At 42.0% G+C, this 16,121-nt stretch overlaps 2 protein-coding genes across 4 annotated transcripts in view; one reads left to right on the forward strand and one right to left on the reverse strand.

Moving 5' to 3' along the window:
• Window positions 1-7,315, reverse strand: part of dnpep (aspartyl aminopeptidase) — an 18,083-nt gene extending 10,768 nt beyond the window's left edge. Inside the window, exons 1-9 of one of the 3 annotated variants that reach the window (XM_010767141.1) lie at window positions 7,224-7,315; window positions 6,726-6,816; window positions 5,772-5,860; window positions 4,989-5,102; window positions 4,583-4,708; window positions 4,297-4,421; window positions 4,141-4,216; window positions 3,942-4,049; window positions 3,423-3,500 (exon numbers count right to left, since the gene is read on the reverse strand). In XM_010767141.1, coding sequence (XP_010765443.1) covers window positions 3,423-3,500; window positions 3,942-4,049; window positions 4,141-4,216; window positions 4,297-4,421; window positions 4,583-4,708; window positions 4,989-5,102; window positions 5,772-5,860; window positions 6,726-6,816; window positions 7,224-7,229 — 813 coding nt within the window. In that variant the 5' untranslated portion in view covers window positions 7,230-7,315. The other 2 variants (XM_010767142.1, XM_010767143.1) reach the window with 2 other exon arrangements.
• Window positions 7,316-9,466: 2,151 nt separating this feature from the next.
• LOC104941964 (desmin) overlaps window positions 9,467-16,121 on the forward strand; it is an 8,979-nt gene continuing 2,324 nt past the window's right edge. Inside the window, exons 1-4 of the mRNA XM_010767144.1 lie at window positions 9,467-9,680; window positions 10,392-10,584; window positions 10,730-10,980; window positions 12,762-12,840. Coding sequence (XP_010765446.1) covers window positions 9,547-9,680; window positions 10,392-10,584; window positions 10,730-10,980; window positions 12,762-12,840 — 657 coding nt within the window. The 5' untranslated portion in view covers window positions 9,467-9,546. The remainder of the gene's footprint in view (window positions 9,681-10,391; window positions 10,585-10,729; window positions 10,981-12,761; window positions 12,841-16,121) is intronic.

Raw genomic sequence — 16,121 nt, forward strand, 5'->3', positions numbered from 1 at the left:
AAATAACTATATACCCATGTTTGTATTACAACCCGCTAGCAAACCTTAAAGTGATGCTAAAATGTTCCTAAGATTTAGTTTATTTACTGGCATTTAAAAATGTCCAAGTACATATATGATTGTATTTATTGAAGTGTCTCAGGGGGCTTAGGGGTCAGGGTGGGGCCCCTAAAGCTTTTGGCTAAGTCTGAGACAACATGTGCGATAGATGAGTATGAGGATGTTTTCTATCATTTTTCTTGTATCTAAAGTATTTTTGTGACGTTTATTACAGTCTGAATATTATAAATACCGAGTTTTATCAATTCTTATTTAATACTGATTATGCTGTGATATTTGTATTAAAACTATTCAAAAAAATAGGCCTTTTCATGTGGTCTCTCCCAGCTGCATCTCATGGATTATCTTTCTCTTTATGATCTTATATTGGCTCCTTGCAGACTCAGCATGTCCCTCTCTCTCTCCTGCTGTTTGCTTTCTTCTTCTTCTTGTTTTTGTTTGTTGCAGACTCAACAACATGATTCATCGGAGCAGACCCTCGGTCAGTGACGCACATGAGCTGTGCAGGAAATGCAACACATATAGCATCAAGTTGCCCACGTTACATCCATCTCAATATCTGTGTGCTGCTAGTGGTCATACATCGCAATTAACATCCCTCTCATAGAAATATGATATGTCTCTGTGTGATTAGCATCAGGACTCGAGTTTAGTAACAACATTATGGGTGGATCGAATAACTTGAAGCACATATTTTACACAAATCCTGCAGCTTATTTAAAGAAATGCAACACATATAGCATCAAGTTCCCCACGTTACATCCATCTCAATATCTATGTATGTGCTGCACATGGTCGCAATTAACATCCGTATTATTAAACATCATAGCCACAATGTCCATTAGCATCAGGACTCGAGTTTAGTAACAACATTATGGGTGGATCGAATAACTTAAAGCTTACATTTTCCACAAATTCCGCAGCTTATTGAAATAAATGCATCCATGATCTCACAGTTTTTACAACGTAATGATATAAATAAGATAAAAGCAGGAACATAACGTGCGTTAAGCTCGCTCCAAACTCGCGGATAACTACTTCCCATCGCAGGTGTCGTGATTTACGCGCCGCCCTGCAGCCTGCTCGCGGAGACTTCATTAAAATCAGACAGAAGAGAATTATTCTCCATCAGCCTGCGGATCTCTGGAGCCTCTTACCGTGTCTGGAGGCCGAGCAGAGCCGACAGGAGGCGGTGAGAAGCAGGCAGAGAGCCGCCAGGAGACGCGGAGACCTCATGGTACACCCAGCCTGCACGTTCACCAGCTCCCCATGTCTGATGGAGAGGGAGGGAGGGACGGAGGGTGTGTGCGTGCGTGTGAGAGAGAGAGAGACAGGAAGAGTGAGATGTGTTGTTAGGAAAAGGACCAGAGGAGGCGCCACACTGCAAGAAATACTGAAGGACTACAGCTATTGTGTATATGTGTGTGTGTGTGTGTGTGTGTGTGTGTGTGTGAGAGAGAGAGAGAGAGACATGAAGAGTGAGATGTGTTGTTAGGAAAAGGACCACAGGAGGCACCACATTCTCAGCTATGAAGGAAATAAAAGCTAATAAAATAATGAGAATGGTGGAAGACAGAACTCTATTTAACTTAAATGAATAATAGTAATACAATAATGTAGAAGTACTTAAGTGGAAGTGGTGCATGTCAAATCTTACCTTTAAGTAAAAGTGAAATATAGGCTACTTGATTGCATTTTGTCTCAATCAATGATTATTCTATGTCTTGTTCTTGTATTTTTTGCATGTGTAAATACTGTATATCTAAATGCATTTCACATTTCCTTTGTGCTGCAACTTCTCTCAACTTAAAACTGTATTTATAGATAGTACTTTAATGAGTTATGTTGCATTTCAGTTACAAAATGGCATTGTATCGATAATTTAATCACCTAATTAATTGTATGTAAGCTTTATATTAGTATGAATGTAGTTTCCTTTCATAGTTTCAAAAGAGTATTTAATAAAAGGGTTTTATCAACACCTGACAGAATATTTAGACTCGTTTGATTTGCAGAATTTGTATTTACTGCATTTTGCATTTCATCATTCACCGAGATGCTGGAATTGAAACCAGCTTCTCCTGCAGGATGAGACCTTCCACATTAACTAACATGTTTTAATCAACCCAAACAAAAAGGAGAGAAAACAGGGAAACCGTTCAATATTTTATTATTCTGAGAAACCATTTTTTAAAGAAAGGATTAGTCGTTTCCAACACGTCGAGATTCTGTGCGTCACATGTGGAAAATGGCATCCTTTGAGTCCGTCAGCGAGTGTTTCGTCACAGCTTTAGTCGAGGACCAGAGACTTCCTCACGGTGGGGAACAACTCGAAGAAGCCCTGCAGGAGGAAGCGCACAGGAAGAGTTCAAAAGAAGATCATAAAGATATGTTTCTATGAGAAAGCAAAGAAATGACATGAAATCAAAGCTTGAAAACAAAAAGGAATCTGACGTGTGTGCCGGGAAGGAGAAGATAAAAAAACATGAGGTTTCTGGATCGTCTGAAAACACAAGGTCCATGTTTCAGCTCCTTAACATCATACTCCTTACCTTCAAAACATGACGGTATAATAATAAGCTTTTTCCAGGACTTTTTGAGAAGCCTGCATTTAGTGCTTCCCTTGGTTAATGTGTGAGGAACATGCAAGAGGAAGTGAGCATACAGGCCCTCATTTGCTGATTATTTGCAATATGTATATATCTTTCAATGGTCTATATTAGGGCTGCACGATACATCGTGTCGTGACGATAATCGCGATATGCACATGTGCAATATTCACATCGTAGGACGTGCGATTTGAAAAAACTATATGCGATATTAAGCAGGCAAATTCATTCAAACACGTCATGTTACAATTCTTTTGCTGCTTGCTACAAAAGGAAAACTTGCGCGGCTCTCATGTCAGGGAGTGAGTGACATGCAGGCCCTGCATGCACAGCAAACCTCCAAAGCAAACAGACCCCGTGATCAAAGGTAAAAACACTGAATATAGTTTCATGTGTTTCTCCAGTTCGGCGCTGCTAACCGAGCTAGCTCAGCTTGTTGCTCTGATAACTTAAGATCCAGACGTCCGTGACTAAAATCCTTCATTCGGTTAAATATAGTTAAAAAAATACCAATTCTATAGCTTTAAAGATGAAGAGAGGATGGTTAGCGGACAAAAAAAACGGTCTTTTCTTCAATTCCTGTATGTTTTCATATCGCAATATATATATATATATATATATAAATATATATAATATATATATTATATATATNCTGTGTGCCTTGGGCAGAGAGCCTCAACGTCCACAGACGGACACATCTGAATGAAGGGTTCGAACTACAGAAAAACGGAATAAATAAATGTATGTTCTGACCTGCAGGGCGCAGTAGCAGCTGTGCAGGTTGTCCAGTCGAGCAGAATAAATGAACTCTTGGTAGATTCCTCCCAACGCCTGCAGAGAGGAGGAGACCAGGATGAGAGGCAGATATGTTTCTGTATCCCTCTTTTATTTGAACTTCTTAGGTTTATCTCAATATCCTTATTTTACCTGTTTCAGCGCATGTTCCTACTTCAACTTCTGAAGTAGGTTTGCACATACAGGGAATTATATTTGGGGTTTTGGTTCATACAGAAGCGTAGTAAGAGAAATACAAATGAAAGTTAAATACAAATATTGAAAAAAAAAGAACTTAATAAAACATTTAATAAAGGAAACGAGTCCAAAGAAAAACCCAAACCAAATGATGTGAAACATGCAGTATATATGATGAACAATGAAAAGCTTTGCAGTGGTGAAACAGAACGGTGCAGAGCAGTCCGGAGTGTCCCTGCTGCTTTAGAGGTGAAACCAGATAACGACAGGAGACAGGAAGTGGTTTATCTGCAGACTCACCGCGGGCTGCGTGTCGGCGAGACAGAGCTCAAAGTCCAGCAGAGCTTCAGGCTCCACGCCGAGCTCCGAGCACAGAAGCTTCACCAGCGCCGGGTGGTGCTTCTCCGCCTGGGGAGGGAAAACACAACACCAGATATCATGCAGCTCATTATTCGTGCAGTAATGTCTAGCTTCTGCAAGTAGCACGTGTGTGTTGTACCGTGTTAGCAGCTTCACCAGAGGAAGCACAGCCCGTCTCCAGCTCCTCCTGAACCACCGTGGCGATGATGGGCACCCTGAAGAAAAGAACACGTGATGAATGTCCGTCCTCTCCACACGTGTGCAAGTCTGTTAAAGTTCAGTGGTGGTCACTGACAGGTGGTTCTCCTTGTTGGGGCCGAAGGAGTCGTTGACGTCTCTCTGCAGGTGGATGGCCAGGTGAGGGATCCGGAGCAGAGGCCGAGACACGTGGAACAAACGCTGCACCAGACGCCCTTCATTCTGTGGGTGGATGGACACACACACACACACACACACACACACACACACACACACACACACACACACACACACACACACACACACACACACACACAGCCATTAGCCTCCTCTTGTTTCTGGTAAGCCTACATTACAGAAGTGATGAATTCAAATGTGCGTACCTTGATGATAACGCGTCCGGCGAGGGTCAGGTCGCGGTCGAACCAGGTGCTCCAGATGCCTCCGCCGTAACACTCCACCCCGACCTGCAGGCAGCCCTGCTTCGTCCGCTTAGACCTCGGCTTCACCTGGAACACAAAGGAAATACTTTGTTAATAGTCCACGCTCCTACAGTTAATTGCATATCTGATTCGACACCTTTTAAGAGTGTTTTTTGCTATTTTAAGAGAATTTTAAACACCATTTTAAAGCTTTTTTTTTTGTTGCATTTTATAAATTATTTCTAATAATCAAATTGATGATGGCAAATATATTGGATATTTGACTATATTCAGACTGTGGATGTACAGTAATAAAAGGTGATTTGATAAGGTTGTGATTGACAGGTGGATGTGGGCGGGCTCTCACTCTGAGGCAGGGGCTGTCAGTGTGCGCTCCGATCATCGAGAAGCCGTTCCCGGGCAGGAAGTGTCCGCCCACAGCGAAGGCGATGAGGCTCGAGTAGTTCCTGGTCACAAAGTACTGAAGACGGCAGAGAAGCAAATCATTCAGTGTCCAACATGTAGAAATCATATTTGTACACACAATACATGCTATTTATTAACCAAATACGTAGAGTAGTGGTGCTTTCACAACATATTTACATAATGATGCATGAAAGCAATCATAAAAGAAGTGGGTTTAATGACTAAAAGTCTATAAAGCTAGATCAGTGTTTGGTGATACACTGCAATATCACCATGTCTAAAATTAAAGAGGATATCCAGATCTCAGAACACTGACGTGATGTCCACATGTTGCACAGTCCTGGATCTGTGGACACTCAGACAACACATTCACATCAAAGCTGGCTGGTTCAAAGGTCACCTATTATTTAAAATCCACTTCTCCATGTCTCTTCTACATCAACATGTGTCCCCTCTTCTTCATGTCTCTTCTACATCAACATGTGTCCCCTCTTCTTCATGTCTCTTCTACATCAACATGTGTCCCCTCTTCTTCATGTCTCTTCTACATCAACATGTGTCCCCTCTTCTTCATGTCTCTTCTACATCAACATGTGTCCCCTCTTCGTCATGTCTCTTCTACATCAACATGTGTCCCCTCTGTGTAAAGAGACTCTGAAAGTTTCAGGAACAAAGATTCTGTCTCAGCTACCAGCTAACGTGTTTGTTATGGTCTGTGAGGCACCTTGCTGGAGGGCTTGATGTCCCACTGCTCCGCCTCCTTCAGCTCGATGAAGCCGGCCTGAAGCAGACGTCGTTTGCACTCCTCCACGACTACAGAGACAGAAATACTTAGAAGTGCTGACACAGGTATATTTGTTTCTGTATACGTCAGGGATATTTAATTAAGCTGCATCTACTTCCTCCAGTCTGGAACTAAGTGGCAAAAACTCTTGTTGCAATTTGACAACACAAGCTGTAAGATTGGCAGACTCTTGCTAGTCTGCTATTTTATTTCTGCTGAGATGTTTACATTTTGGATTGTTTATTTCTTGTCATTTTTTATGTACAATTCCATGTGTTTTTATGCTGCTGCAACACAAATATTTCCCAAATTGGGATCAATAAAGTACTTCTTATCTTATCTTAATACTATCATAGTCTCTCAAATCTAAATGTCAGTTTATAAAAAGGGTAACAGCTCAAACTGAAGGACTGTGAGAACATGTGAGGAACATCTCATGTTTCTGCATTATAGGAAAACATACTAACTAACATAAACACAGGGTACTTATCATCTGACTTACATGCACATTGAAGACACACACTGAGACACCAGAGGTCAAAGTGCAAAGGTGGGAGACATTGTGAAATATCTTTTTCCATCTGCACATCTTATCTTATCTCAAGCTCAAAGTCGTCTGTTAATTAAAAAGAACCCTGACTCGACTTAATGCTGACACTTGAATTAGATAAACTTTAAACTGTGCAGGATTAAAGCTTTGAGCAGTAACATGGAGCATAACATGAAATATAGTAGTAAACACTGCACATTAAGTACATGTTACTACATAAGGTGTTGAGTGGTTCATGTAGAAGTAGAGTATTGTCCCAGTGCTGTTCTAGTATGTTTACCAAGGATCCAAACACTTATTCTACCACAGTTAGTTTTAAAATGTGGAAAACTAAAATACTTTACCATGATATGGAGAGACTCCTTTGTTGACAAACTGCAGGAACTCTTTGGCTGCAGACTGCACGGCCTCTTTGGAGCTTTTCATGATGAAGGACTGAGGAAAGAAGGAGTCAAAATAATAAGTCACAAGTTCGTCAGAGGGAAGTGAGACAGCAAATCTAGCAGCTACAAGTTACAACTTCGGACACTTATCGCGAGATTTCAGCCTCTTTTTCTCTACTTTCCGATCGGCGAAGAACATGTAAAAACACGATAATAGCAACCAATATAAAAGTATTAAAATAACACGCTTGACTTTATGTTAATATTCACATTAAAGTGCAATAGCTTATGCTTGTCCGATAAAGGGCGCACCTGTGTTTGGCTAACCGTAGATAGCTAACCTGCACGGGATTTGTGTCTCTTCTTCTTCTGCGAGCTTCTCTGTTCAAAATCAAAGCAGCTCTCAGTGAAGGTCCAAACACCTCCGCCCGCCACTGAGACACAGTTTATGACACTTACCTGCATTAATTGCACCTTCAAACTGTGAACTTTGGCAGTTACGAGAAGCAGACACAGATTAGCAGGACAGCAGCAGAGAGAGAAGCTGTCACAGCGCCACAGCGATATCCAGCGGCCAGGAGGTGTAATTACAACCACTATATTATTTACCCACATATTGAGAATATTTATTTTTCACATATTAATAGTTAATATATAGGTAGGTAGGTAGGCTATGCTAAAGAGGTGCAGAGACTGAAAGTTTAGCACTGTTTTAACCTGACCCATTTTTTTTCTTGTGTGTGTACGATGTGTATGTATATAAATGGTATGATTAATTGCAAACACACCGTCATAATTACCTACTATATATATTTGTTTTAATACTTTATATTATCCTTCTTTTTATTTTAAAGTAATTTTAGTCACATATTGTCTCTTAAAATTATTATTTATTTATAAAATATATATTTTACCGTAAAAAAAAAACCTAACCTTGTGAGAAATCTTTAAGTTTTGTTTAACCTTTTATTTTTTAACTTTCTCTCTCTCTTTGACTCATGGCAGTTTTTATTTTATTCCATCACAGTATGACCGCAGGAACCAGCCTTATATAGTCCTGAACGTCGAGGGAGGGGAGAGGAAGAGAAGCGCCTGAAAACGATGAAGAGATGTTTATATCAGCTGTCTGCGAGAGGCGTCTTGAGGAAGCACAGGGACACACACACACACACACACACACACACACACACACACACACACACACACACACACACACACACACACACACACACACACACACACACACAGTAAGAATTGGGTTTTAAATTAAACATTGAGGAAATATGTGACACTGTTAGCCCTTCAAATGTATGTAATACACTTTGTCTGTTTTCCTTTTTATTATAACATACTTTGGTTGTATAAAGATCCAACCCACAGATTCTCTCATAAAGTTTGTTTTAGAGTTAAATAAGATAAACTATTATTTATCCTTAGGGAAATTCAAGTTTCAGAGCAGTGACAAGAGAGAAAGCGCGTTAAGTCCAGATAAAAGTGAAGATCATTGTTAAAATGATTAGTATATATGGTTCCTTTCCCCCTTTCAGTGTTGCAGATAGGAAGCTCCACATTTAAACCCACTCCACCGTCACACTAATGGTTGTCATTATAATAATGGCACCTATTGTTTGGGAATGTGTGCTTCCTCCCGCTCTGGGAACGCCTGCAGGGACACAGTCTCTCAGGATGGGATACTTTTCCTTTTTAAGGCAGGTTAGAGAAAGCATTAAAGACCTGCTCAGCCTCTCCATGTGAGGACGGATGCCGACTCTTCACCGACTCCACATCGTGATGTTGTGAGATCACAGGTCCTCTAAACTAAATTACTTGATAGGTCAATGACATCATCTTCCAAAAGCTACGTCTCATTCACTTCAATGACATGTACCAATGCAGAGGATCCCTGCGAAAAGAAAACACGGCGATGACAAGACGCTAACATTTATATATTGGTTCAAAGAATTGCACACTTTTTCCCAATTGATGTCTCCGTGCTTTAATGTTCAAAAAGCTCTTGTTTAGCTGGTTGGCTCAGTTATGATTGGTCAACCCCTTAGATATGTCCCGCCCCCTTAGCCTATCAGGTACAATGTGTTCGAGCACTAATAGGAGCAAGAGTGTTACATAGTGATGTCACTCTGGAGGGAACACAGGGATTTGAGCTTTTTTGACCAGTTACATAAACCTATACAACACTTTCATCTAGGAGACTCTCAGCGTCACAGCTAGCTGAAAGGATGCTCAGAGTGATTTGATACCAACGAGAACCACAGACAAGTGAGAGAAAGGAACATGAATTATTAATTAAAGGGTACAAGATGAGGAGAGAGGAATAAGTGGAGGAGGAGAGAAGGACAGAGGGAGTAGATGGAGGTGGTAGGAAAGGAGAAAAGGAAGGTGGTAGGAAAGGAGAAAAGGGAGGTGGTAGGAAAGGAGAAAAGGGAGGTGGTAGGAAAGGAGAAAAGGAAGGTGGTAGGAATGGAGAAAAGGAAAGTGGTAGGAGGAAGACAGAGGGAGTAGATGAAGGTGGTAGGAAAGGAGTAAAGGAAGGTGGTAGGAAAGTGGAAGGAAAGGAGTAAAGGAAGGTGGAAGGAGGAGAGAAGTAGAGAGGGAGTAGATGAAGGTGGTAGGAAAGGAAAAAAAGGAAGGTGGTAGGAAAGGAGGAAAGGAGAGAGAAATAAAGGGAGGGCAGTTCTCCGGGAGGAGGGAGGGGGTAACTACAAATGCTCTTGGAGCATCTGGATCTCCTCAGTGCTCCTTCTGCTGCAGCCCATCTTCCATCATGGCCTCCTTCAGCTCCTCCGCCCAAAATGCTTCCTCTTACCGACGCCACTTCGGACACGGAGCCTACGCCTCGCCATCGCTCAACCGCTCGCTGCTCGGCCACGGCTCCACAGGGGGCAACGTCTCCTCCAGGTGGGAACTAGTGGAGTACTTTTTACTGAAGTACATTTCAAAGTTCTTTACTTTTACTTGAGTAAAAAAGTTTAGTCAGTACTACACGAGTATGTGTACTTCTACTTGAGTAAAGGATGTGTGTACTTTTGACATCTCTGCCTCCAGGTAGGTAGATGCTTCGTTACTGTACTTAAGTACATGTTTCTGGTATCAGTACTTTGCTCCACTACTTATTCTTCTGACGAATTTGACTTCTTAATGTACATGTTGAACTCAAATACCTGTACTTTCTACTTCTTACATGTTGAACTCAAATACCTGTACTTTCTACTTCTCTCATTTTCCAAACAGGCTGGTTCCTTTAGTCTGAATGTGTGTTTGGTGGCGTGATCATTATTATTTAGAGTCGTTGCGTGCCTATTGATTTGAACACGATCCGTGTATCCATCATTTCCTGGTCTTCTCTAAAGAAGAGGGACCAATGGAAACGTTGTCATGTTGCCGTTGTTCAGCATGGAAACATTCATTAGCTAACAATGACATTATTGTTCTATTAATATAAAGGGAGGTCAGGTACTCTTTAAAACAGCTGCTAGTTATGGGTACTTTTTACTGAAGTACATTTCAAAGTTCTTTACTTTGACTTGAGTAAAGAAGTTTAGTCAGTACTTGAGTAGGCCAATCTGTTCTTCTTGAGTAAAGGATGTGTGTACTTGTACCATCTCTCAGGGTGTACGAGGTGACTCGCAGCAGCTCCACCCCGGCGTACCGTGTCTCCTCCGGTCTCTACGGAAAACCTCAAGCATCCTCTTCCTCCCGAGCCTCCGCCGGAAGATGCTACGCAGGAATGGGCGAGACGCTGGACTTCAGCCTGGCCGACGCCATCAACCAGGAGTTCATGACGACAAGAACCAACGAGAAGGTTATTAAATCACAAGATTCAAGGCTTTCATTGTCATGTGTACATAGCTACAGCGTAGGCATGGCTCCTCCAACAGTGCAACACAATAAAACAGACAAAATAGTGCAAGTAAATATAAGTAAATCCAATCCAATCCAATCCAAAGGTGGAGCTGCAGCACCTGAACGACCGCTTCGCCAGCTACATCGAGAAGGTTCGCTTCCTGGAGCAGCAGAACCAGGCTCTGGCGGTGGAGGTGGAGCGCGTTCGAGGCCGCGAGCCGACACGCATCGCCGACCTTTACGAGGAGGAGATGAGCGAACTGAGGAGGCAGGTGGAGATCCTGACCAATCAGAGGGCTCGGGTGGAGATAGAGCGAGACAACCTGGGGGACGACGTCGACAAGCTGAAGCTCAGGTGGGCGTGTGTGTCTCTTTAAGAAAAGTGTGTGTGTGTGTGTGTGTGTGTGTGTGTGTGTATCTCAGATTTGAGCTGTGTGTGTGTGTGTCTTTGTATGCATGTACAAGTAGTAATAAACAGCGTAGAAAAACTGTCTTTAATACAAAAGTCCTGCATTTATTTTTTACTAAATAATAATAAATGATAAATACCGTAATGGTAAATGGACTGTACTTATATAGCGCTTTATCCAGTCTTTAAGACCCCTCAAAGCGCTTTACATACTACATGTCATTCACCCATTCACACCCACTCATACAGAGCAGTGTACCTTACTCTAGGACCTAACATTCACACACATTCACACACCGTTGGCCATGCCATCGGGAGCAACTCAGGGTTAAGTATCTTGCCCAAGGATACATCGACATGTTGACTGCAGGGGCTGGGATCGAACCCACAACCTTCTGGTTGAAAGACGACCACACTCCCTCACAGCCACAGTCGCCCTAATATAGTATATAACTATATTGTTATGTTTAAAGTCTGCTGCTGGGTCTGTATCTAATCTGGAATTGTCTCTAGTTTGCTTATGCATACAAATGATGGATGACACACNCTCTGAACAACCAATCACCGTACTGACCGCTTCTAAACTCATGCACGAGAATCGACGTCATCCATAGCAACGGCGCGTCACTCTTAGTTCATTCTTAGTGATTTATCCTTAGTATGAGTAGGTCTCAGCGGCTTTGTGAATAACTTTTAAGAAAAAACTCCTACGTAAAATGTTTTAGCGCGAGTTAGGAGCACTCCTAGCGGTAAGATAAAATGCTTTGTGAATACGGCCCCAGCTCTGTAACATGAACTACATAGGATTCAGTGCACATCAATGTTCACTCATTGACTGCTTTCAATCTCCGAATTGGCCTACTTTTATATTGATCAGTGCTTAAACTGGGTCAGTGTACTTCATTCTGCCCTTAAAAGCTGTTTAATGCACAGCCACTGAAATCCCATCCTGAGCTGATGAAGAGGTTATCGCTCAGTTAGTGGCAGCTATGTTCAATAGTGTTTTTTAGCGCTCATTTCTGCAGAATAGCATTTATTTCCATCTTTCAAACTGGTGTAAACAAAGCGATGACCTGCTCGCACGTCATGGTGACAACCAGGCTGCACTTTGTGAAGTAAACACACCTACACACACGTGCAGCGACAGGTTCACATCGTCTCACGCTATACCCGCAGCGCCTCGGAAAAACATACATCACAGGCGAGTTAGGACACGTCAGGGTTTATAGTAATTATGTCTCGGTATTTCTTCTCCGAGTTATCTTTGACACATAGTTGAAATTCTTTGCAATATGAGAGGATTAAATACCTTTTCTCTTCCTTGTTTTCATATCTATAAAGTCACAACTCTAACACACAAGAAAACAAAGAGGAATGGCTCCAAAAAGTAGAGATTAACAACATTAATAAACATCTTATTGTTGTTTCACTTATTCCTGAGGACATCCAAGCTGCTCAAACCCACATGAGAAAGTCTGTAGCTAAACATGAATAAATGACAGACAAAAGGTGACAAGATTTGTGATTAGTTAAGATAGATAAATGCATATGTCTGATCACAGCTTAAAGATATGCAGTATGTGTGCATGTTGCACTCACAGGACAGGAGCCGTGATGTCCCGCCTGTCAGACGTTTCATTCAGACGGATAACCACTGGGCTTTCATTCAGCACCTCCATCTCCCTTTAGGAGTTTTGATGTCTGACTGTTTTGTTTGTGCCCTCCAGGTCGTCAGCGAGTCGACGCAGCACCAGCAGGACATCATGTAACCATCTGCAGAAACAAGAGAAGAAGAAACAACAACACGTCTGTCCTCCACCGAGTCAGACGGATGAACAAATAAAAAGTAAAAAGACTCATGACATTGTGGTTAATGCAATATGTAAGGTGCTAGAATCGTTCACTTCATCAAGGTTATTTTCATGTGTGGTCTATAGTCTGTGTTTCAATTAAACCCTAAAAGCCTATTTTCTTTTAAGAGTTGTATCTGAAGGAATAAGGTGGGTCATGACTTGAAATACAGTCAAATCGAGATAAAACTTTACTTGAAAAGGAGATTTTTTGCCGTGAATCAAACATTAAATATACAGCATTGTTGCATCTGAAATGCTGCCATAGTAAATACTGTTGCTGAATAATCTTCATGCAATTTAAGTTCAATGTCACAGAAAATGGATTAACCGTGCACATCTTCTACTTATGAATCTGATTAAGTGCAGAAAACGCATATTTATATTTTATATCTGGCTTTTCTTCTAGTTTCTTCCACACGGCAGCGTTTATCCTCAAGGTCAGAGTCACATAAGTCCGAGTGTTAAGGAGGATAAAGTGTATGTGTGTTTGTTGTTAAAGAGATGCAGAAAGGACAAAAGGGAGATGGAGGAGATGAAAGCAAGAGATAGGAGGTGGTGTGAGGAGGAGGAGGAGAAAACAGGAAGAGATTTGTTTAGGAGATAATCCCTTGTGACTTTCAAACACTATTTGCTAATAAAATTAAATGAAGTTAAAATGCGTTCATGTCCTTCAGTAAAAAGACGACACACACACTGATCGGTATCCAGGCCCATAGGAACACATGCTTTAATGTTCATCATGTTCAATGAAGGCATGGAGTCACTGGCCTACAGCGATGACATTGCACTCTCCTTTACAGAATAAATAAAATCAGCAAATAAATACATCCCACTGGAAAAAACATCTTAATAAGATTTCTGAGAAAGGAAATTGAAAGATAAAAATAAGAAAGTTAGTAAGTGCTGTGGTTTATGTACAAATGTCACATCGATGCACATCAAAGAGGGTGAGGGGACGCAGGTTGGGGGGGGGTGTTAGTCATGCACTTCCCACGGATGAATTAAAAACGTACCATAAGACACCCCCCCCCGGCAAGCGGCGGTCCCGCCCCGCCCCCATATTTGCTTTGCTCTTCCTTTAACGAGGTCAAGACGATTAAAGTATTCACATTTTCACAGGTGACAGAAATGTCCCAAATAAGGGGATCAGCCCCACGATGGAGGGAGACCCAGTACAAGCTGGTATGGCCACTTTATTCTCCTTTCTTCACACTGGCATCTCAGCCCGAGCTTCTTCTTAACATCAATAAATATGTAACCTGGTCATTCAGAGATTTCACTTTACACACATCTTTCCACAGGCTTCCTTTGCACGTTTTAAAACAGCTCGGATTGTGATTGCTTTGCAGCACAAAACAGGAACAAGTGCAACTGGAGCTAAAGTGATCTAATCATGGCAGTGTACATAATCTCTTGTTTGCAGGTTGTAAAATAACCAGTGAGATGAGGTGCCAGTGTAAATGTGGCTTGTCTTGCTCGTCAGCTAAAAGCAAATCCTCCTCGTTTATCCAAACATCTGTGAAGACAACAACTCTACATGTTTACCCTGCTTGTTGTAGCTCCGACACAAACCCCCCCCCCACACACACACACATCCTTCTGTGTTCACATTTCTTTCAAAACCAAGCCATTGATGGGAGATCCCCCCTGCTGTCGCTGAATGGTACAGTCCGCAGAGGGGCAAGGCACCCTTTTGAACAGAGAGCAGTTTTTGAAGAAGTGGATCGTCCAGCACCAAGGGCGACGGAGGTGCTCCCCCCATTTCAAGGACGATTTCATGTGGGAGGAAGAGGGCGAAGAAAGCAGGAATGATAGCTGATATTCATTGGACCTTTAAGACGCCTACAGGCGGAGGAACTGCACCATGGGTTGAAAATCGGCACCAACATCAGCACGGTGAAAGAGGGCGAGGTTTTATTTCGATTCCTCCAAAGATGTATTTGGACCTGAGGCAGGTTAGCAGTGAGACTGGTCCCTGATCTGCTTTAAGTTGAGACGGTGTTTAAAAACAAGCGATGGCCGGTACAGCTGGTGCTTCCACCTCCACCCTTCAGGTCGTAGCGGTGTGTTTGTGTTTCATGCTTTTGTGCATTTCAATCTCAGTGAAAGATGTCAACCTCTGCACCATGCGCACTGGGAGCGTTATAATGCAACATTTAATCAAAGTAAAACTGCTAAACATGTTTTGCATTTTGGGTTTGCATCCTCAGGGGGTGTGGCTGAGCTGTTTGCATTAAACCCAGTGGGGGTCTGCCCCCGATCGGACGTGATGACGCCCAGGTGGGGTCGTGAGTCTTTTATCTCCCTGGTGGAGGGGTGTGTTCAGGTCTCTTTGAGGTGATAGAGGGGGGTCTCTCAGATCCGTAGTGGGGGTCCTGGAGCTCCTGTGAGGGGCGTGGTGGAGCCGCGGTCGTACCCTATGTCCACCACCGTGTGGGGTCTCCCTGCCAGGCGACCCACCGGCTGCACCTGCACCTGCCGCTCCCGGAAACTCTGGATGTAGCTCTGAGAGGGCGGAGAAATATGCAAACATGTACTTTAAAATATGTGGCTTAAAGATCTCCTGTTATGCTATAGTTAGACATATATTATGGGTCTCAGATATACAGTATACAAATATATACAAATACATGTCTATGATGAGACCTTTCATTCATTTGATGCACAACTCAGGTTTCTTTTTGTCTTCTGCATAAATAGTTAAAATTAGGGCTGTCAAACGATTAAAAAATGTAATCAGATTAATCACAGCTTAAACATTAATTAATCAGATTAATCACCATTCGAACTATGTCCAAAATATGCCATTTCTTTATGTATATTGTTGTGGGAATGGAAAGATAAATGAAAGAAGGCGGATATATCCATTTAACATACAGTAGTATGTATGTTTATTATAACATTGTTCTGTGTGTCAAAATGAAAGACAGCCCTCACACCTATCACTCATCAAACCGTGGGGTCTTATTTCATTACGTGTTGATTTCTATCAACACATAATGTTGTATCGATGTATATAGAGATGTACTACAGCAAAAGTATTCTCCGTCGGGACTTCCTGCAACAACACCACGCCGTTATCTTGATTCTGATTGGCCAGAAGACATTATCAAAGATGTTCTATTGAGAAGACGATCACTACGTGACAAAAGTTTTCAAAACCGTTTCTAGTCTTCGGTATTTCCAAACAAGTGGCTACTGAAATCAATCTTACTAACTGCTGTCTGTGCAATT

The sequence above is a fragment of the Notothenia coriiceps genome, unplaced genomic scaffold (genome assembly GCF_000735185.1).
Source record: "Notothenia coriiceps isolate Sejong01 unplaced genomic scaffold, NC01 NC01_scaffold00004071, whole genome shotgun sequence".
Lineage (NCBI taxonomy): Eukaryota > Metazoa > Chordata > Actinopteri > Perciformes > Nototheniidae > Notothenia > Notothenia coriiceps.